Genomic DNA, 23265 nt, shown 5'->3' with positions numbered 1-23265 from the left:
GTCAATTAGCACCTGATTAGACTGAAAAATAAAACCAATGAAAATTAGCTTATCTTAATAAGTATTTCAATGAAATAATTAAAATTAATGATAGAATGAAAAATTGCCACATACCAGCTGCTGTCATGGACTGAAGCTGCCCTTTTTTAGAACTTATTTATCAGAGCAAAGTTTGGTTGATGAATAGCAAATATAACAATACTACAGAAAGTTGACTATGTAAATAACACTCAGCTGCATTTTACCTCAGATACCTCAACGGCTAATCCAACTATATTTTTTGCTGAAGCAATTGGTATTCCATCCCGGTATTTATATTGTTCCTTGCCCCCATACTGACCTGATGCCTTCCATGACATGACTGGGTATAATATTTGTTAAGTCCCAAAGGATGGCTTTTAAATTGAACCAATTTTTAAACAGAATAAGTAACAGTCTTATTCTATAATTAAAACCATATGAATTTATAAGGCACAGTCAATATTCCAGATGCTTTTGGTTTATGAGAAAAGTAATGTGAGACCCCTGCATAGATTTTGTTCTTGTAAAGTTTCTATTTCTATACTAAGCATCTTTTCCTACAGCCCTGTCAGTAAACAGAGCTTTTCTGATCTTGTTTCTTACATGTTTTAACAACCAGGATTCTGTGCAATAAGCCTGTGTTGATTTTCTCTCTACTCGGGATCCTGGTTATTGCGAAGGTGAAATTGCTGTTGACCTTTTCAAACTAGCAGTCATTTCTGCGATGCCCTCTTCCTAGACCATTGAATTAAAGTTCGTTCACAGTGACTAAGGACCCACTGAAGAATTCCATCAGTCTGGCAAGGAGACAGCTTTGCATTTCAGCAGTATAGAACATACGGAGCTGTCAATGAAAGACAGAGCTGCTCTAATAACCTTCTTTTGCACTCTGCTTACACAACAGGACCTGCAACAAGTAACTGAAAAATGCATTTCTTTAGGCTCAACATTAGTTTAACATCATATTTTCTCAACAACTAAAAAATAACAGTTCTGTATCCCAGCTGTGTAACATTTTTAGAATACCCTGTAGCTCTAATGGGCAGAGGGCAGAGCGGTGGCACTGTGGCTAAGGATCTGTGCCTATGGCTGGAAGGTTGCCGGTTCAAATCCCGTGGCTGGCAGAGGAATCCTACTCTCTACTTTCATAGTCTTCCATTATTAGCTGAATGTCCCCAGATTGTTTTGTCAATGGTTTTAAAATGTTTTAACAGTTGAAATGCTGTTAAAGTCAGTCTTTTCCCACAAATAGCTTTTGAGGGAACAGTTGGTGGAAAATGTGCATCACTGAATACAACCCGTCGAAACAGTTCAACTTATAATCAAAACTGATCAGTCTGCTAAGTGCATTGTTCACAAGAATATTGAACTGCAGCTCAGAGAGCAAAATCCTAGGTTCTTAATCTATAAATTATTTGGAATATGTTTCAAAACTGTGACTGCCTTCCTTGAAGGTGATGGTTATATGCAACTACAAAAATAACACTCCAAACAACAGGCTGTTAGAGAAGAATATTTCTTTACTGTAAAATAAGGCAATGTCTTTGCTTTGTTCTCCATTCCTGAAACAACAGCCTTGCACGCAAATATTTCAAAGCATTTTAAACATTTAGCAATTCAGTTTAATTTGTAGTGGTACAAGTACAAAAACATCCAAAACCAAAACAGGTTTTAGATGAACAAAAACAGTTTTCCTAAAAATTCTGCTGGAAGAAAACATTTGAACAAGACCTTTCCAATACGGATCAGACAGTGAAACAATCTTTGTGTTTGGAAGGAAAACAAAGTAACTTGTGAACTCCGTTTAAACTGAAGACAAAACTAAGAAATTAGCTAGAACACTCAAACTTGACTCCTTGTTTTATATCTTTATACAGTATTTATCTGCATAGAAATCGTCTCAATTTAATCTTTTAATTGCCAGAATCAGTTAGTGTGACAGGTTTCCCAACAGTAATTTCACAAGATGAGTGACGGCAGCATATTGTGCTTTATAGAAATCCCATTAAAAAATCATCATTTAGGTCCAAAGGGTACAGACTGATGAGCATTGTTGTTCCAACATTGACTAAAGCTTGACAACAGACATTTTCTGACAAATATTCTAAAATCAAAGAAATGTTTCCAAAGACATCAGACCCCTGGAAATCAACCGTCCAGTCTGTATAAGAGCTAGTCTCCTGATTGTAAAAGGGATCGGTACCTAGTAATCAAGGAAATTGGCACTCCTCTCTCTTCATTGGCTATTCACACTCCCAGGGCTCATTTCCTATGGATAGGATTGTCTTTTCCATCTTTTTTTTCTGTAACTCGGATAGCCTGACAAGTGAGTTGGGTACAGTGTTCATTGATCACATTTCACTGCAGGGAAATACTAACTACTTATCAAGGATTGAATTATTTGTTTTCCCCATTTCACAGCACAATGAAGCAGAAGACTTGATTGTTTGCATAAAATTAAGAAAATGCATTTTTAAGCTCCCAAAGACTGTATTATTGCTGTAAATGTGAGAAGAACCTTCAGTGCCCTAGCTTTATAAAAAAATGCTTCTGGAAATAGCACGAAAGAGGCGAGTGTAAACGTTAAATAAGATGCCCTAACAAAAGAATAGTTTGTTTTCAAATATTTCACATGCACTAAAATGAATAATGTTGTAGAAATATACACAATCTAAAATACTACATTTATATCTCTAGACCTACATTTACTGCAAAGTGGTTTACAAAAGTGGTTCAATGACCATTGTAATAGCTTCTTATGATTTTGGTTTCTTTATTGTTTAAGAATCGTGAGGTTTACAGTTGGTTGATTTTAGAAGTGCAGGTTTTCATTCATTTATAATGATCCACTCAACATGGAGACAAATGGCATTTGCAATTAGCTAATTTTACTCACTCAACCTTATCAACCTTGCTGTACATTGCAGGGTAAGGTCGGTCAACGGAATGTGTAAAAACCAGCTCATTGTTAGTAGCAGTCACTCGCTGTCACTATGTGCCATTTTCAAAGCGGTCTCAAACGTGGCCAGCACTTTCTTCATTTGTAGTGATGTATAAGGCCATGAAAACATCCAAACGCACAGATCACTACAGCAGCGATCAATTCCTCTGCTTCCATAGACAAAAAAAAAGCAACCTGTAATTTAGACATGTATAAAATCTAACAGGGCTGAGGAGAGAATACAGATCAAGTACAAAAAGGTACTGGCCTGCCAACACCCACAGTAAAGCCAAAAAAAAGCTAGGCTGTTTGTAGCACCAGTCAAAGATCGCAGCACCGTCTTGAAAGCTTTCAACTTGTATTTAGATGAGCCATCTGAGGGAGTACATCTTTCTGAATAAAACAGAAAGAAGAGCAAAACACAACAGAAAAGAAAGCACAGAGCATCCAACAGTTTCCAGTGGTCAGGAATAATAATAATAATAATAATAATAATAATAATAATAAATGTGATCTCACAACAAGATGCTGTAAACCGACAAAAGTCTGAGAAAACCTGAAACAAGATCGGAATCTTTGGAAACAAGGAAGCTGACTCACTCTAAAGTTACAGGAATCAAAAGACAGCCTTTCACCCTCTACAAGTGACTTGATTTTTTTCCCCCGGCATTTCGTTAAACAGCAGGAAGCTCAGAGATGCATCTGGCTGCAGACGGACCTATTACACCACGTGTGCGTGTTCGGGGGGCCGCAGCACCCCCCCTGCGCGTGTCCGTCAGCTCGCCCCCGTCACCGGCGTGCTGTGCGCTCGTTGCCCCGGGTCCGTGAGCCGCAGGTCTGGCAGCACTGGGCCCGGACGGTGGGCAGCTGGCAGCGGCCCAGCCACTTCAGGGTCTGGCAGAACCGGAACGTGAGTCGGTCTCGCTGACACGGCTGGCCTGAGAGAGAAAAGGGGGGACAGGGTGGTTAAAAAGAAAAACGGTTTCAGGAAAAGAGGACGGCTTCAGCAATTTAGCGACGCGAACAGAGCTTCAACTGCACGCTTTAAATGAGTAATCCGAGCCATTTCCTCAATAGACGGAAACAAGCTTCCATCTTTCCTACTACATTAACTCACTCGCAAGGACTGATTTAACTTAATGTCACATTTTGAGGTCTTTACCAGAGGAATGTGATAATACTGGCATTGCAGGCTAAGGATATGCACTTATCTCACATCCCAGGGCATAGAGCAATATCTGTGGCTTATTCACTCCTAATACTACGCCCGAATATTCTGTCACACATACACATCCCATCAGAATCATCAGATCAAAAAGTTACAGACTCTAACCTTCTGATGCTAAAGGGAACTTGGAGAGGGCCACCCAAGGCCACAGCTCTCAGCCGCACATATCAAACCCTGCTTTTGAAAGCAGATGAAAACTCAGTTTAAAAGAGCCTCTTTAAAGCCAACCTCAAGTAACCACTACCATTAGCAACACATCCCAAGAAATGGCATGATTTATTTACGTTTTCCACAGTCTCTGCCCTCAGTAAAATTCAAGGAAAAAGCAGGCGCTGTCGCTGAGAAGGCGTTCGTTCTCGTCACAAAGGAGCAGCGGACACTAACAGCAAACAGGAGCGCAGCACAGTCATTAGTGGCAAAGGTTGAATTGCCCATGCAGGTGTAACAGTTCTTGGGGTCTCCACCCTTGTCCCTCACTGCCTGGGCACAAACCTGAGTCTCCAGCGTCACGCAACAGGGAACTTGCCAGCTGAGCTAAAGGAGACCTCCCTCAGCTTGGCCGCCTGAGATCCCCGTTATACACAGGAGTGTATTCGTTACACAGGCAAAGCACAGAAGCCTGCCTATCCTGTGAAAGTATTGCAAATGGCCCCAAAAGAGCACTCAAAGAATCAAAAAATAAAATAAAAGTAAGTTTTATTATTGTAAATACTGTAGTGTTGGGGGAATCTTTACACCTCTGTTGCTATCTTAGGAATACTAATAGTGGTAAATTACAGAGACCAAGAAATGGAAACCCAGCTCATCAAGACTGACAGCCATCACTCTTTGTTAAAGGGTTACAGAAGGTGCCACGTTAGTGATAACACACACAGCTCCCAGCTCGTCAGTATTCGCCGAGCTGCATGCCTTCCCATTTCAGAAGGATACATCGCAGCGAACAATCGATTCATTCAGATCCCCTGAGCCGGTACGCATCCCCAGAGCAATGGCAAACCTAGACTGGAGGGAAAAAAAAATGTGACTGTGTCTCAGGGAAAATGAACATCACCCAATCTGGATTTATGTTATTATGTCGTTTCAAAATATGCCTCATTAAAACATTCTTAACTTCCAATACTACTATGCATTTTATCCCTCCCTCCTATGTATCTAGATCCTCATGGCCCTGTTTTGGGCACTTGGTTGATTTTGAACTGATCTGAAGCAGCTGCCTGCCGCCAGTCTCTTTCTGGAGATGAGACTCACCAACTGCTGTTCTGTTCTTCTCTGTCAGCAATAGCAGCCTAGCAGTGGGTGCTCAATGGCAATGAACTCGCAGGAATGCAGAACAATTCCTAAGCTCAGCGCATTACATTATGAGTTTAGCATGAGGCCTTAATCTTGATTTACATTTTTAAGACTCAGAAGCATTTCCAACTTTCACCTCTAAGTGAAGATGAATCACTCCAGTCCATAACCGTGCACACCCAAAAGGCTAGACTTGACCTCTCCTGTAGGTTTTGTCCCTGAAATGAATAATTTTGAACATGAAATATAATTGTGTGAGCTTTAAACATCAGTGACTGATTCAACATTGTGGGCTGTCAGTTCAGAATGAGGTTGTAAAATTAGATGGAATAAAAAACAGTTTTCAATTTTCTTCTGGTATGTAACAAAACATTACCCCTGAAAAAGAAAATCAAAACCCATTAACTTTGGTTTTTATTTTTATGAAACCATTTATAATGGGTATCCTGAGAACAAAATTCAAATAATCAAATTCTGGAAGGCACAGAAACGAATTACATTTTAAGAGTTTGTCCTCAAAATATTATTATCTATGCTTCGGTACAAGAATAATCAGGCTAGAGAAGTAATGGGACTTTAATATTTATGTTTTAAACTTTTCAGTTGCTTATCCCTCATGGTTTTTGAATAAATAAATAAATGAAAAGTTTCATAGTTTCGCCGTTACAGTGAAAGAAAATGTACTCTCCTTCTGAAATGTAGCCAACTTCATTTATCTCCATAATCTATGTGTACAGTTTAAATAAAAGTTAGGCGCAACACTATTTCTGTTATCTGAAATGTATTTGTTAAATATTGCTTTGAAAAATAATCATTGTAGTCTGATCGAGTGCTTAAATTAAATATGGCTTGTCTAATCTGGACCCAGCCTGTTTGCTGTTGTGAAGATTAACAACAGCCAACGGTGATGTGGTGGCCCTGTGGCTAAGGATCTGTGCCTGCGATTGGAAGGTTACCGGTTTGTATCCTGCAGCTGGCAGAGGAACCCTACTCCGTTGGACCCCTTAGAAAGGCCCTTAACCCCAACTGCTCCAGGGGTGCTGTAAAAATGGCTGACCCTGCACTCTGACCTTAAGCTTCACTCTGTGTCTGTGTGTCTCATGGAGAGCAAGCTGGGGTATGCAAAAAGACAAATTCCTAATGCAAGAAATTGTATATGGCCAATTAAGTAATCTTATCTTAACAACTGCCTGTAAGACATTTATGAAAAATTTACACAATAAATTTCTTTGTTTGGCAAAAAGGTTTGGTAGCTGAGCATCCAGTTCTTTCAGCACCTTTCTGGGTAATGGCTTAGTATTCTCATTCTAGAATACAGGAAAGGACTTAAAATGTTCCGGTATCCTTACTGTCGTTATCGCTGCCATAATGAAATCCCATTGCCCTGAGCACCACAATCTGAAGCACAGGACAGGAAGACGGGGTTTGCAGGGCTTGTAAAATAAGCCCACTTCTTCCTGCAGGAAGCCAACGCTCACTAAGCAGACTGAGGTCTCACAGGAAGAGCGAAGGCTGTGTTTTTTGATGAATTTTCCCGATCGGCAGAGGCTATGGCAGGTTGGCCACACTAGGCTGTCTTACTGCCTTTCATGTCCCATCTGGTGTATTGATTTCCCAGACCAAGGCCAACTCCACACAAGCCTGAAGCAGCACACCCACTCTCTTTGATGGTGCTCTTCAAGTCCATGGTCATTCTTTTCCAGACAATGGCTGAATCCGCATTTCATATTTCACATATACACACACATCGGCTGCTTAGCTGACATGCCATTCTCTCTTGGTGGAGGGGGACACTTTCATATGATAATAAAGTTTCTTAAGTTGCTTATATAGCCAAAATATCCATTAGGAGACTGTAGTCTGAATTTTACATTTTACAGAAAAAGAGGAATCCTTCTCCAGTAGTAATTAATGCTGGTTCACTTTGGAGTCTCTTTGTACTCCTTAAGAATTTTTTTTTTCTCAGGTATAATGTTTTGCTATATTGTAAACCTCAAAGAAGGGAACTGTGTGGAGAGCTTTACAAATTATTCCATAATCTCACAGCATGTCTTCTGATACTCTCTGGTGTTTTAGCTAGTTGAGGTGAGAAGCAGTGATGGACTGCTAATAAATCTATAGCATGTCGTTATGTCATTATAAATATGTCTATAAATGTCGTTAGTATAAATTAAGTCTGAAATCTAACAATATAGCTGCCTTTAAATATCCCCAGGCATTATATTTGGCTTAAAGTAAAAATGGCTCACTTCAATAGTCTGCAGTCATCTTGTACAGAATCCAAATATAAAGTTAAGGATGTTTCCCCAGAGTAATGAATACTGGAAAAAAGAGCACAAACTTTTCTGCTGCAAAAGTCCAGGATAATAGAGTATTGAAAAGACTGCTTGTTAATTTCTACAATGTGAACACACACGAGGCCTCAGACTCCACAATTTCTTTGAAGAAATTCCTCCGAATAGCTAGTTCTCATGCATGACTCTGAAACCCCAATTGATTGTGCTATCAATTCAACAAGAATTCATCTGGTCAGGAAAGATATTGTTTTGTTATTACGTAGAGAAAATCTTTTTTTTTTCCCCTTTTCTGAGCAGAAATGACTGGAAGGCTTCGTTTGGAATCAAACAGTACTTCCAAGCCCACACGGTTCCCCTCCTCTTCACACAAGACCACTCTTTTCCCATATTTCCCAGATCACAGTACTTAATGACATCAGAGAGGTCAGAGGTCACAGCTGCAGAGTCATTCTGCTGCGCTCCTTGGTCCTCTTCATCTCCAGCAGGACCGCTACTTTTCCCTTTGCCTGACAGCCATGGGGTTGTCAATCATGCTCCTCATCACCCAAGAAAACTGATTCTTACAAAAAGACATCCTGAATCACCAGCTGCCAAATTAGTCTAGTTTCATTCAAACACGCCAAAAGCCATATCACATCTGTGAAAACTAAATTTGATTGGTGAAGCAGTTTCTTCTTCTCTACTTGATCTGTTGTGTAGGTGGGCTCTTAGTGCACAATGGACTTGTATTTCAGTGCTGGATGCAAATGGACTCCTTCCCATACCTGAAGTATCAGTAATGCGCTCAGCCCCTGTAATACCTGTACTCTCTCCATAGACTTGCAGTGGTCAGACAGACAGTGCTGACCAAACATTTCTATCAGCGTCTGAAATTGGTCACTTCCTATAGACTCAAATACTGTAGTGCAAGCAGAAACTGGACAAATGCCCTTGTTTTGCTACAAATGCCAACACATGCATTGGATAAAGACTCTTTCCTACAGTAATTTGTCTGCATTTTGCTTTGCAATCATTAAATGTCTGTATGATTACAACCTTATTTGCTTAAAATCAACTATCCTGTAAAATCTAATTTGCAGTTTGTCATTTTATCAGGGTTTAGAAGTTCCAGATGTTATCAATAGAATACATCTGTATATATTTCTATATGCCTATATCCCTGTACAAAAATGACTGCTGATGTGTTTACAAAGCAAATCTCCCTCCTTCCCTGGATGCTGCATTGATCTGGGAGTGACAGAATAGATTTCTTCAGTCTCATCAGCATTCATGCGTGTTGTTTGCCCCAAGGTTATGAAATGGATAAACAGGTAAAAAACAAAATGTTGTTTTCATTAATAAAAGCAGGAGGGATTTTGCTTGATCACAGCAGGACCAAGCCCTCATTAATCTTAAACTCAAGGTGGGACAGGGTTTTTTTAAAAAGCCCTGTCCGGTGTGCTGCTATCTGCTGCCTCCTGCCTGTCTGGCCTACAGCGTCCATCACGCTGAGTGACTTGTCCATTCTAGGGAGGGCTCTCGCGGCATGGTCTCTGTTTAGCATTATTGGATTTGTCTGAACTGCAGAGGCCAACACAAGCACTCCAAATACAAGCGCACAATAAAAAGACACATGGAATGAACATTATATACCAAACTAACAAATCAATTTAAATTCCACTGACGGAAACTGCCCAGACACACAACACCTGTTTAGTTCACCTTCAAGGTCTTCTTCTTGTTTTTTGCATTTCTGGGCTGTTTGAAATCATGATTTAATGTACACTACGTATAACAGTTCTACTGACATCTCATGTTGTTTACAATCACATGGCCCAAGTCAAACATCTTTAATATTTTATGTATAAGTTAGCAGAAGGCCAAAAAATGCTTTGCATGTCAAATGGAGCAAGCCATATATGGACAGAGTGTGAATAACAAACTCTTTAGTTCTGCTGCCTTTTCCAAGTTAACAATACTTGTATGCCACAGCGTAATATTTATACAGCAATTTCAGTTGCCCCTGAACATCTAAATGGCTGGGCACTTCACAAAGCAGACATTCTGAAAACCCTGCACTTTTGCAAGGTGTACATATTTTCAAAATCCAATATGAAAGAACATTGCGAGGGGCAGAGCATTGGCTCTGTGGTTAAGGATCTGCGCCTGTGGCTGGAAGGTTGCTGGTTCAAATCCTGCAGCTGGTAGAGGAATCCTACTCCGTTGGGCCCTGAGCAAGGCCCTTCACCCCAACTGCCCCTAAGGCACAGTACAATGGTTGACCCTGTGCTCTGACCCCAAGCTTCTCTCCCTGTCTGTGTGTCTCATAGAGAGCAAGCTGGGGTATGTGAAAAGATGAATTCCTAATGCAAGAAATTGTATAGGGATAATAAAGTGATGTTATGTTAATAGATACAACAAACAGCCTGCTGCTCCATATCACTTACAGTACCGCCTGCTCTGCCATTGTTTCAGGATACCTGAGTGACAATATTTTTTTTCAATAAGCATCTTCCTTCCCAAGAGAGAAATAACAATGAGATGTGGAGGGCTCATCACAGCAAGGACAGGCATCCTAGCAGCCTTGCACATGGCTAACATCCACGGAGACAAGACAAGAGAAGCTATTATCTTGTCTGCAAGGCAGATACACACAAATGTCACCCTAATACTTTTTTTATGGATGAAAGAGCAAAATAGCAGAATCTCATTGGGTGTTAATTCATTTTAAGGTGAAGTTTTGAAAGACAGGGTGTGTATGCATTTCTGCCCTGCGATAGACTGGTGCCCCATCTAGGGTGTACCCTGCCTTGTGCCCATTGCTTGCTGGGATAGGGTCTGGCTCCCCCGTGTTGGAAGAAGCAATTATAAAATGAATGGACAGATTCAAAAGTCCATACATCTTTCCCTGAATGATGATGTTCACCACATAAAATTCAAATACATCTGATGATTTAAGTAATGGATAGAAGACACAAAAAAACTGTTTTTTAAAGCTTTTCCTTATACCAAAGCAGTTACAAAATAGCACACTAAAATTTAAAACAAACCTCTGTGATGAGCTTTCCCATGTGGATTCTATTCCATACCACTTCATTAAGATCAGTGTTATTACCACCACTGGATTTCAGCTAATTATTTCTAATCACCATAATTGAGAGACACACAACAGGCCAATTTTTGTACTTTTCAACTCATGATTGCAAATGAAAACGCAGTGAGTGACTTGCTGGCTAAAACTTAAATATCTGTTATTATCCAGACAGTGTCAGAGACACGTTTAGATTTATGAGATCTGGAATAATTACAAGAAATTAGATCCACGCCATCTCACAATAAAAAATAAGTCAGATTTCTAACAGCAGTAAGGAAAATTGGAGATAATTGACTTGGCATTCATTTTGATCTTGGTTCAATGGCTAAATACATACTAACATCAACAGAGACTACAAGATACCAGGCCTCTCTTATATGGTTTGTTAGTACATTCTAGCCCCAGAAATGCACCCTATTTTAAAACTAATGTTTGCCTTACTCTTTTTTTTTTGTTTACTCTACTAAAACATATTTTAGAAAAATATTGGAGTCCTACGCTCCCATGCTTTTTAGTACTGATATCAGATGTGACAGGGTATGTGGCTGCTTGGCTGGGTTTGCTCTAGAGATAACAGTGACAGAAAGCAACAGTAATGAACCTCTACAGGCCTCTACAGACATACAGTACACACTGATCTCCATGGCGTTCCAAGAGAACAACTGTTCAGCCTTCTCCACAAGCTCAAGTACTCCAGGAAACTGGACTAATAAAATTCACAAACACAGGGCCAGGTCCCTCATGGACCTAAGAGTTGTTTTAACATGATTTTCCATAGCCAGAGCCCTAAACCCTGCTATGACGTCTCACGTGTACTCCTCACTCTGTCTTATCACTGCAGTGTCTCCTTTCTGCTGTATTGTATACAGCTAATTCAGAACTCTGCTATTAAGTACAACACCAAAAGCTGTTGAATTACTGATTTAATGCTAAAAATGAGTCCTTATACAACATAAGAAATGTATGAGAATGGCTTTCTGATTAAATGGGCCATACAAGTATGTACCCTTGTGCCTTACACTACATATAACAAAGCAGTCTTGCATGTTCTATTGTGGGAGGTGTGGTGGTGAGGCTGTCAGCAAGGCCAGCTCACAGCTCCTAGGTCCTGAGGGCAATTCCAGAACAGGGTACTTTCAATGTAAGGTTTGAATGTCCTCCCCTTGTTTGAATGGGTTTTCGCTAGGTGTTCCAGTTTTCTCCTGCATTCCCCCGTCAGGCTGCCTATGGTTAAAGCTGTTCTCTGAATTGTCTGTGTCTTTATGTGCCGCAATGGAATAGTCTCTCCGTTCACGATGTAGCCCTGTTTTGCACCCTGACTTTTCAGGACAGACTCCAAGTTGCCATGTACTTCTCAGGAATAAACAACTTTCTGATAAAAGATGGGTGGACAGATGTTCTATTGTAGAATACTGGAATAAGTAACAAATTAGAAATTCCATTGCCCAATTAGTAGACCTAAGACATGTGCAGCATTAACTCAATGCCATTTCAGAATTAACTCAATACAGTGGCCCCAGAGAGACAGATGAATAGCAGCACCTGCACAATTCTTTTAAATGTCAGGCTACTGATGTCTGCTATGACTAAACCTTTTGAATGGGAGGGTTTTGAAGACTGGTTTTCTGTAGCTGTGTATAATCCGTGAACTTTGTGACGAATGTTACACAGCAGTTATGGGATTGGAAAATGCTTTGTATTTTACAACAATACAGCTTTTACGAGTTTCTTCTTGCTTACACCAATCTGAAAGTCTTAAAGATGAGGGCAATCTGAGCTATAAAGGCTTGTCTGGAGGTTCTTTAAGTAATGTTTAAATACAAATATGCTCCATAGACATACTTTGTGGTGAAATGAAATGTATTCAAATGTAATTACATCCTATATATACAGTATATACACAATGCCTATAGAAAGTCTACACCCCCTTTGGACTTTTTCACATATTATTGTGTTACAGCATGGAACCGTGATGTAGTTTTTGCCAGTTATCAACACAAAGTACTCTATAACATCAAAGTGAAAATAAAATCCAGACATTTAATTAAAAATAAAAAACAGAATTAATTGAATGCATAAGCATTCACCACCTTGCTTTGACACACCTAAACTACCTCTGAAGTAACCAACTCTCTTCTCCAGGTTTCATAATTACTTGACTGGAGTCCACCTGTGTGCAGTTGAGGCGTTTCACATGATTTCAGAAGAAATATACCTGTGTCTGGGAGCTTCCCCACTTTTTTTAATCATGGTTCCATGATGTAACACAATAAAATGTGAAAAAGTCCAAGGGGGTGTAGACTTTCTATAGGCACTTTACTGTATATATGTCCATATGTATATGCATATACTTTATAAAAGTAAGAGTGTCATACTGAATACAACAACTGACATGAATAGTTCTGAAAGCTTAGGAAAACATTTACGTTTTAGGATTAGCAGTTGGAGTCATTGATAGTAGCTTGGTAAAAACATGAGAACCAAGCCAAAATAATTCTCAGAAATGCCTAAACCAATGGATCCCAACCCTGGTCCTGGAGGAACATCAGCAGCTGTCTCTGCTGGTTTGCATTCTAGCCGAGCTCTACATCTGCAGTGCCAATTGAGGCCTTGATTGATCTGCTTCTTTGGTCAATCCTGATTGTCCAAAAATGCCCTACAGTACCTCAAAGACGCAGTTTCCGCTAACTTCAGCATATAGAATTTTACACAACTTCTTCTTGACTTGCTTGAGGGTATTCCTGGTTAAATAATTCTCACTGGTTGATGATGAACAGACCCAGGTGGGAATGACACTGCATCAGTCACTCAGACGATGAGATTATTCCTTCTGCAGAGGTTACATTTCAGGCAGCCCACCTGCATGATGACTGTCGTGAAACTGAGAAATTCATATTCCATTTGACCTTTTAAGAGCTGAAAGTAAATTTACATTTATGTCTCAAGCAGAAAGTTGTAATCAATTAACTTGTGATTAAGAACCAGAAGGCAGAGTATTCCTCCAGTACAAGGGTTAGAATTCATTGGCTTAGAGCAGGGTCAGCCCAGGCTGTATCACCTCTGAATCACAAGGACATCCTTATGTTTCAGCAGAAGATATAAATATGATATTCCACTTATTTTGTTTAGGTAATGTTTAACATGAGACATACGGTACTAGTTCTCTGTAAACTGTATTTGACTGCGCTATTCTAACCCCTGAAAGACTTACACCCTAACTATAAACACACAAGAAATGAACATTTAATGTGAAATAAAATCTGACAGCAGAGCAACCTGGAGGGAGAGGTAAAGTACAGAAAGCCACAGCTTGTATTTGGTCCTATCAGAGCTCTTCTATTCTCCATGAACCTCTGCACCCTCTCACAGATCGAAAAACAGAAGACTGGCAGCAAAGAAATCTTTCCAATTGTGCTTAACACAAGCAGAGAGCTTGAAGTCTTGAAACTAGGTCAAATATCCAATGGGGACTTTTGGCAGTCTGAAACAAAGCCAAACCTGTCGCGTTTCGGGTTCTGTGTCAAATGGGAAGGACGTATAAACCTTCGTCTGCTTTCTTTCTTTTTTTTAGGTTGTGTCCCTTTATTCCTCTTTTTTCTGAAACCATTCATCTTGTAACCAAACAATTACTCTGCTGTAGCCCAACTGCTGCAATTCTCTTGACAAAACAAAACAATCCACTCTGTCTGAGGCCGTGTTGTGCCTGAATAGTATTTTGGACCACAGTTGGCATCACCGAATCCCAGACTGCTGCTATTAGCTGCCTATTGCTTCTTTTCCATTCGCCACTGCTGGAACCCTAAATAAAGTGGCTGTTCTCCAAGTGCCCAAGAAATGGTTTTGTTTACCATAGACATAAAAAAAAATCTTAATGGCCAGATGATTCAACTCTTAAATTTCTTGCCCTGGGCCTCTACATTAAACTCGCGTCCAATCCCACATGTTTATCCTTTCTATTATTTCAGATCTCAGTGTAACCAGGCACTAGTGCTGACAGGCTGTCTTCCCCCATACTGCAGGGCCTAGGCTGGAGTGTCGTGTTCACAGATTCCTTTGTTTGTCTTGGCCCTCGGGCGCTCCATGGCCATGATTTATACCTAATAGAGCTCCTTCAGCAGGGAGTCCAAAGATAGGGGCGAACAAACCGTAACAGCAGCTTGGCTTTGCCCCAGTCAAAGTAGGTGCTCACCTCACACCCTCCTTACAGAAGAGCATCGGTGAATTGCCTTTGGAGACAGATTTCTAAAGAAAGCCAGACAGAGCTTACGGCACTGCCGTTTTTGTGGTTTTCTCCTTAAATAGAGTCGATGCACTGCATCTCAATTTATCAAGTAAGAATGATGTGTTTAGTCAAGTAGAATCCCCCCGCCCCCCCCCATCCTCCTCTGGCTATTGCCCAGTTTCTTCTGTTCTTAAAAACACCACATTCACTCTTTCTGGGATGGGCTCGGTTTTCGTTTTGCTTTTCTTTCTTTAGCTGAGAATCCAAGGCAATAAAAATCTCTCGCTGAAAAGCTGAATTACAAATGCCTTACAGAGGCCCTCTGGAATCCAATTAGATTGAAGACCGGAGCAGTGAGAATCCTGCTTTCCGTTAATTGTTTTATAAACAGAAGCAGCACTGGGGGAAGTATTAGATACTAAAACAACTCCCTGACAAGGAGGGGAAAGGCAAAGAGGGGGCAGAGGGGAATGACTGCCAAAAAAAATGTGCAATACTTATTAATAGACCCACATTGCTCTCATTTAACTTCCTCAGCAACAGTGGAGCAACTCAAATGCCTGAGCTAGAGCACAGCAAATTTCTACTCTGCAAAAGTTCCTGGTTTTTCTTCTTTACCACGCCTTGCTTACTCGAAATAGTTCCTATTCTTTCATCCGCACAAGAGCAGTGGCAACAGGATAATGTCTGTGGCTAAGGATCTGTGCCTGTGATTGGAAAGTTACTGGTTCCTATCCCACAGCTGGCAGAGAAATCCTACTCCGTTGGGCCCCTGAGCAAGGCCCTTAACCCCAACTGCTCCAGGGGCGCTGTATAATATGGCTGACGCTGCACTCTGACCCCAAGTTTCTCTCCCTGCCTGTGTGTCTCATGGAGAGCAAGCTGGGGTATTCGAAAAGACAAAATTCCTAATACAAGAAATTGTATATGGCCAATAAAGTGAACTCATAAAATCAACAAGCAGGTAGCAGACTGCATATAGCACTTAGTCTTTGCCATTAAATTGTCTAGAATTAATTCTTCAGAGACCTGAAAAATCATACCCTCTACTACAAAACAGTCCTCAGTGAATTAAAATCTTGCTGTTCTTGGGGAACAATTTCCCATCTTGGGGAAAAATAATTAAATCTGAATCATTGCAGACCAAATCCTTTTCTCCATTACCCTTAAACAGACCCTAATCAGACAACAAAGACGATGTCTGACATTTTCACAGGTTTGTGCCTGTTAATTAACTATTCCCAAATGCCAGAACTTCATATTTTTTTATTTTCCTTTCTTGGGAGAATGTGATGTGATTCAGACAGAGAGCAATGGGAGAGGCCTCGCTTGTCCGAAAAGGAAATAGAAAACAGTGCCTAGCAATAACCAAATATTCTGATTCTTAACTGAGAATGGCTCAAAAATGTTTAAAATTGACCTCAGAAATGAAAAACAAAAAGGGTGCTCCACACTTTCCTGATATTAAGCTATTTATGGAAAAAGCCAAAGCTCTTGTTAAATATGACTAACACCTTGCACTGCTGATCTAAAAGAAATTGTAAAGAGAACTTTACTGTAGAATTCAATAGTCCTCTATTTACTCTACCACTGTGATATTTACAATGGATGCCACTATTTGAATGTAACCAATAACCAAATTACATTTTTTGTCTATTTACAAATTTAAATGTAGTTACAGATGAATAAAAAAATGCAAATAACTATCCTTTTTAAAAGCATTTAACATTCTGAAAGAAAGTCCTTTAAGGAAATTAAGTCCAATGTTGATGGTAATTGTGCACATTATGCAAAGAGCTTTGAGAACGCACAGCTCATTAAAAGAGGTTAACTATGCAAATCAGAGTGTTCAGCACAGCATGGAGGTAGACATTGTGTAATCGTCTGATTATTTAAATCCTGAGCCTTGTCTGCTCTTTCAAGGTTCTGTAAGCTACGAAAAAAATCCTTCTGCGGAGTCTAAAATCAAACCAAATAATGAAAAAATAAAAATAATGATGACCCGATAAGTGATGTTATTAAAGAAGAGATGGTTTTATAATGGAAGTTAATTGTTTGGTATTTAAATGGTATGTTTTTTCTTAATAATCCTAATAAGGCTTCCAGACAATGCTTCCATGAAAGGAGAGACATGAATAATGAAATCTAAGCAGCCCAGAATCTCCTTCTTCTGGGACAGCAGGTGCTGCCCACAAAAGAAATGTGAGCTCAGAGATTTAAGAGGTCACCGAGGACTGAGGTGAAGGACTGCAGACTCTCAGAGTTCGGAGAGGAAATGGCAGGGATCCAACATACAGAATGTAGACAGAGACAAAGGATTACTTCAATGGTTAGAGATATGTAATCCCATCAGGTGCACAAGGAAAACTAGAATCAGAAACAAACCTTCAGTACAAGGCTGCAGTAAACTGCTCAAGACTGAAAGCATGCCATGAGGCCTCAAAAAACATGTGCACACTTAAATGTTACAACGCTGCTCCAACATTAGATACTTCGGAGACCTGAAAGCATTTTTTAAAGGCATTCAGCTTCTGCAAGCCTTTTGAATTGTACCGTAGCGCTCCAGCAGTTGCATAAAAAATGCCGATGATGGCATTTTTGCCAACTCCACAAGTGTTCTTTTCTCTAAAACATCGTAGCGCGGGACGCCTCAGCTCAAGCCACTGTACACGTTGGCGCGGCAGAGCAGTGTGGTCAGGCGGACTCACTGGGCGGCACGCTCTCGCAGTCCTGGGGGTTGCATTCCTGCGTGTTCTCCGGCCAGGGCTCGTGGTCGCACTGCGCCCGGTCCTCCTCCTCTTGACCCGTCTTGGTGTTGACACACTTCACCAGCCGGCGCTGCAGCCCCCCCCCGCACGAGGCCGAGCACTGTCAGGACAGAGCAGAGTGAGCCCGGCGCGTCACTGCCTCCCCCTTCTCCTCATTGTACAGGGCCTGCTCAGGTCTCCCGCGCAGCAAGCCCTCTCAGAGTAGGAAAGAAAACGATGGCCTTCACAGCCGACCTGCCGCTAGGTGCCATTAATGGGGAACTGCAGCGCTATTTTTATGTTTTGGGGATAGAAAGAATCAGCACTGATGAGTGCATTTCAAACAATAACAGTAAAATGTCCAGAGCTTGTAAAACCTCCAATTTAGATTACAAAATAGACCAAATTTCCAGGTACAGTATAGACCATGTACTGCAATTCAGAACGAGGCAACAAAACGTTCTGTGAAGTGTTGTGGGCTTATTAAATTGCAATCAAGCAGTCTTGGTTGGATAACCACTTTATGCAATTGAAATATTGTTCTCAACTTCAAGGCGGTTTTGCCCATAAATGGAACTTACTTGTTAACACTGCACGCAGATCACGTTGGAAAACTTCTGAGGTGAAATGTCTGCTGCACATCTTGTACTTAATTCACTCGTACATCGCATTACATTAGTCATTACAGTGACTAGTGAGCAGGAAGGGCTGCAGCGCGGCACAAATTGTGGGAACGCTCGCTCTCGCTCACAGCGAGACCCGCGGTCTTCGACAACATAGCGACTTACAGTACTTTCACAAAGTTCATGATTTTGTACTTAGTTCAATTTGTTAATGTAACTGCACCACCAGGCCGCCCATGTACTCTATATAAGAAATATAAATCACGTACTGTGGATGGTGACATGGCACACATAGATAAAAAATTTCCTGGACATTCTACCTGAACTTTCCTTTTGAACACGAACACATGCATCAGTCATCCTCAGCAGACACGTGCAGCAGAAATCTCTCATTACCACCTTGCCTGCGAATCTGAAACCCCCTCACGGGTTCTTTGTTTGATTGCATGTGGTGCACAAAGACTCCCAGGGAAGACAGCGCAATGTTGACGTGCTGTTGGATTAAAGCGACACTGTGCATCACAGGGCTTCCAGACAGCAAGCTCAGATGAGGTGGGGGAGGTATTATATTGTTGGTGAGTCATATAGTAGCTAGGAGATTTGCTTGTGTATGAAAAGGGATTAGGTTTTTATTTGCGTTTTTGACTTCTATTTTCCTTCTTCACTCATCATGCAATCATTTTTATAGAAGAAAAAGAACAAGAGACCCATTTCCGATTCCCTCATTTTAAATTAAAATCATGGCATTCCTTTTGTAAGATAACCAACAAATCAGAGCACTCTGATTCTTTGCTTTGTCTGTTTATTTTCTTTTTCATGGCTAAGTGTTGGTAGATATGTATGGAACTGATAACTGAGGCTCTAAAAACAAAGAGCAGATTTTCTTTCATTAGTGCACTACCACAATGTACTCTTACAACTCAAACAGGGGTCTGAGCATGATATTGTATAACTGAGTTAACCTGAAAAGAGTAGTTATGCAGAATCATTGAATTACCTAGTTCTACATGTAACTGAAACTTAACAGCTTTCTGTCCCATGTTAGAAGATATAACATTCTCACCTGACCCCAGGAACCCAAGACCCACTTTGTGCAGGGATGGGTATTGCAGCTTTGGACATTGCTGGGCTGTAGGGAGTCATCACATTTGCTCATTTCCGGGCAGGTAACAAAGCGTTGCTGTTCTCCTCCACCACACAGCTCAGAGCACTGCAGGAAACAGGAAGCAGGAGTATCACTGCCGAGCCACTAGAGCTCAAAAACACAGCAAGAAACTCCGTGTTGCCTGAAAACATAGAGGTTCTCACTGCTGGGTACATTTCTGAAAAGTATTGTTCCAGCAGCAGGCGTGGTCCCTACCTCGCCCCAGGAGGAGGTGTACCAGTCCAGGCAGCTCTGGGTGTTGCAGGCGCCGAGCGCTGGGGGCTTGTGGGACACTGCGCGACAGTGGAAGGGACGCAATGGCCGGCGGTCCCGCGTGTCAAAGCACTGGATCTCTCGTACCATCTCCCCGCCTCCGCAGTTCTGGGAGCACTGCAAAACCAGGCACGGGCGCACAGCGCATAACTCACCAAGCACTGGACATACAGGGCAACACTTCGTTCACAGGAGTTTGATATGGCGCCTAATCGTTCACAGACGTCTGTGCACATTCACATGAAATTTGGCATGTTCTGTGTAGCACTCAGAAAATTCAATGGATGTGGATGAAAGTCCTAGATTGTACAGTATGTGTTTGGTTTGATATTGGAAGAGATTAAAGTGTTTTATATGTATCCGTCCAACTTCTAGCTGCTCCAATTTAGGGTCACAGGCAAGCAACAGACACAAGGCAGGATAGACCCAGCCTTAACTGTGGAAAGCATGTGTGGGTATTTCAGTTATCTTGTTACACATTACCTTTTCCCTTTCTGTGTAATCATAGACCTCTAATAACCCTTTGTTCACAGGGAATAACATCACTCAATAAGCAAATGCATTGGTGATTTTTATTGAGAAGTCAGGCTTAGAAGTTTTGGTTTAATCCACTTGACCAAAAGCTAGCCACCAGGATGAAAATATTCAGACATCCATTCAGAGAGGAGTTAATCAAGGGGCAGCTGCACAGATACAGATGGGGTGGAGAAGGGATACAGAAAGATGAATGCGAACAAGACAGAGAGGCTTAAAGCTGTATTTGTAGCTTGTTGGCAAGAGGTTGCTTGGTTGCTGCCATCCTTCCTGAAGTACAGTACAGTTCTTGGGTAGTAAAGGCAAGTAAGGTAGTAAAAGGCAAGAACTGGAAAACTGAACACTTGAGGAATACAGTCTGAATGGAGAAATGTCAGTGTATTTCCCTGCTTTTTCTAGCTCACCATTTTTGAGGCTTATTTTTTCCATACGTGGTTGGCCACATCCAACGAGTGCCTTAACTTCCCCCATTCTGAGACCCACCAGGCAGAGCAGGGTCACAGGCAGCAATGGCATTTGTAGCAGTACTGTAGCGGTAGCAGTACAGCATTGATAATGAAAGCACTAACTGAAACACCCATACAGTAATAAAAAAATACTAGTGTAAGAACTAGATGGATTTCTATCTGGTGTTTTATCAGCATTTCTTTTATCTACAATAGGGTCTCGATGTTCGCAAGAGTTCAGTGCAGAGAACTATCACGAATAGCCAAATTCACTTACATTATAGGCAAGTCTGCCACTGTGCCCTCATGTAACTGCCACTATACCACTATACCATTATGTGACTATACCATCACATAATGTACTACAGTATACAGTATGTATGGCTCAGGACAGAAGTATGTCTCCATTATATGATAATTAAAGTACTAATGCATTGGCTAATGGTGGCTGCAGCCAAAGAGTGCCTTACCTTCCCCCATTCTGAGACCCGCCAGGCGGAACAGGGTCGCAGGTAGCAGCGGCGCGCAGGGGGGGGTCTCTCCGTGATGTCACAGTCCACATCCCTGCCTGTACTGCAGGTCACTGTCCTCCAGACTGCCCCCAGCCCACAGCTGGTGGAGCACTGCAACAACGACACAGCACCACACATGACTGACCTGGCTCTTTGTACCCCTGGCAATGCTCATGGCCTTTTAAACATGATTAACTCTCATTGATCGTCTTTGAAGTCGCATTCACTTCATGAAATACAAATGCATGCCAGAGCACACAGACACAGTAATTCAGATCAACAAGCCAGCTTCATTTTTAAAACCATCTTCAGCTTTCTAAATGTCCATGATGACACTGTCCACCCTCCACCTCTTAGCTCTGCTGATCACCAGTTCTGCCCCAGGGTCAATGAAGCCCTCAGTTCATTACATTTTGCATATTTTTACTGCATTAAGCTTACTTGTCTGAGAAACAGTAATAGGCGTCTGAGAAACAGTAATAGGCGTCTGAGAATGTTAAATATTTTATGCATTTCTAAGACTGTTAAAGATTTAGAAGTAGCCAGGATCAAACTGTCAAAATGCCAAAGAGTGCTTTACTAGGGATAACAATGTGGAGGAGCGGTCAGGGTCCAGGGGACTGGTCACAGTTGTGGAGCCACATCCCAGGCTGGGCACTCATGTTGCACATTGGAGCAAAGTGCTTCACTCAGACTGCTGCTATGGAATTAGTGGCCGTTATGTAGCCGTTAGTGGCTACAAATGTAAGCTGCGTTTGGATAAAGCTCCAGACAAAAAAATAATAATATCAGCATGTTTTATTACACCATGAAAAACTAATGTTTATGGAAGAACATAAAAAAATAAAGTTAGATATAAAATTGTCATTAGAGATCACTAATGTGATTAATATGCTCCCGGAAGAAGAGCGATGTGCCAAAGAGAGCAGTAGTTTTTGTGAAATGCTAAGATACAAACTGCATCAGTAAATAAATCCTTTAATTGCAGTAAATACATACCCAATATCATGACTTGGAGATAAACCCATCATTCACACACCACAATGAAAAGCTCTTAAATATGCAAATATTTAAAATTACATCAGAAAGCAAAGTGGAGATAAGAGGATTCAGCTGCTGAGCTGCCTTGACTCTCTGGTTAGCACTGCTTTGGCAGGATCTTAAGCCTTGGGTATATTTTAGCACTAATTACTGCATGTAATACTAATTTTCTGCATCCTTTCAAGGAACACTTTTATAGATTACGTGGCAGTCATGACTCGGGGAGATGGGACTGCACACCAGATTTCACTGTACTTTTACAAATGAGGTCATACTTCAAGAGGGAAATGCATGAGTTAATAATTTAATCTTAATCAGATGCAACTCACTCCAAGTCCTGAAGAGTCTGGTGGTTTTCATTTCATTTAATTATTGATTTAGTCTGTCTGAACTTCCACTGCTTTAGGAGCTTTAGCTATTGTAGATCTTAAGATCCTCTAAAACATGCATGGTTGTGACTCTCCAAGATTAAGAGCAAGGATCACTGATGCAGCTGGAGTCTGTTAGAAGTGGATGTTGAAAGAAGGAGCAGTTCTGCGTTGACAATGAAAGCACTAACTGAAACACCCATAGTAATAGAAAATAGTAGTATAAGAACTAGATGGATTTCTTTCTAGTGTTTTATCAGCATTTCTTTTATCTACAATAGAGTCTCGATATTTGTGAGGGTTCGGTGCAGAGAACTATCACCACTAGCCAAATTCACTTACAGTATAAGCAAGTCTGCCACTATACCATCACATGATGTACTACAGTATATAGAATGACAGAAGTATACAGAAAGTATATAGTAAGACAGAAGTATGCCTCCATTATATGGTAATTAAAGTACTAATGCATTGGCTTTAAGTTAACTAAAATAAAAGTGAGCAA

General features: G+C 41.0%; 1 protein-coding gene across 1 annotated transcript in view; it reads right to left on the bottom strand.

Moving 5' to 3' along the window:
• Nucleotides 1-1523: 1523 nt before the first annotated feature.
• Nucleotides 1524-23265, bottom strand: part of adamts7 (ADAM metallopeptidase with thrombospondin type 1 motif 7) — an 88724-nt gene continuing 66982 nt past the window's right edge. Inside the window, exons 20-24 of the mRNA XM_088922382.1 lie at nt 21310-21462; nt 19803-19976; nt 19506-19652; nt 17781-17940; nt 1524-3900 (exon numbers count right to left, since the gene is read on the bottom strand). Of these exons, the coding sequence (XP_088778508.1) occupies nt 3752-3900; nt 17781-17940; nt 19506-19652; nt 19803-19976; nt 21310-21462 (783 nt within the window). The 3' untranslated portion in view covers nt 1524-3751. The remainder of the gene's footprint in view (nt 3901-17780; nt 17941-19505; nt 19653-19802; nt 19977-21309; nt 21463-23265) is intronic.

This window comes from Atractosteus spatula, chromosome 7 (genome assembly GCF_055471065.1).
Source record: "Atractosteus spatula isolate fAtrSpa1 chromosome 7, fAtrSpa1.hap1, whole genome shotgun sequence".
Classification (NCBI taxonomy): Eukaryota; Metazoa; Chordata; class Actinopteri; order Semionotiformes; family Lepisosteidae; genus Atractosteus; species Atractosteus spatula.
Note: the sequence above shows the minus strand (reverse complement) of the source record. Positions and strands in the feature narration are given on the sequence as shown.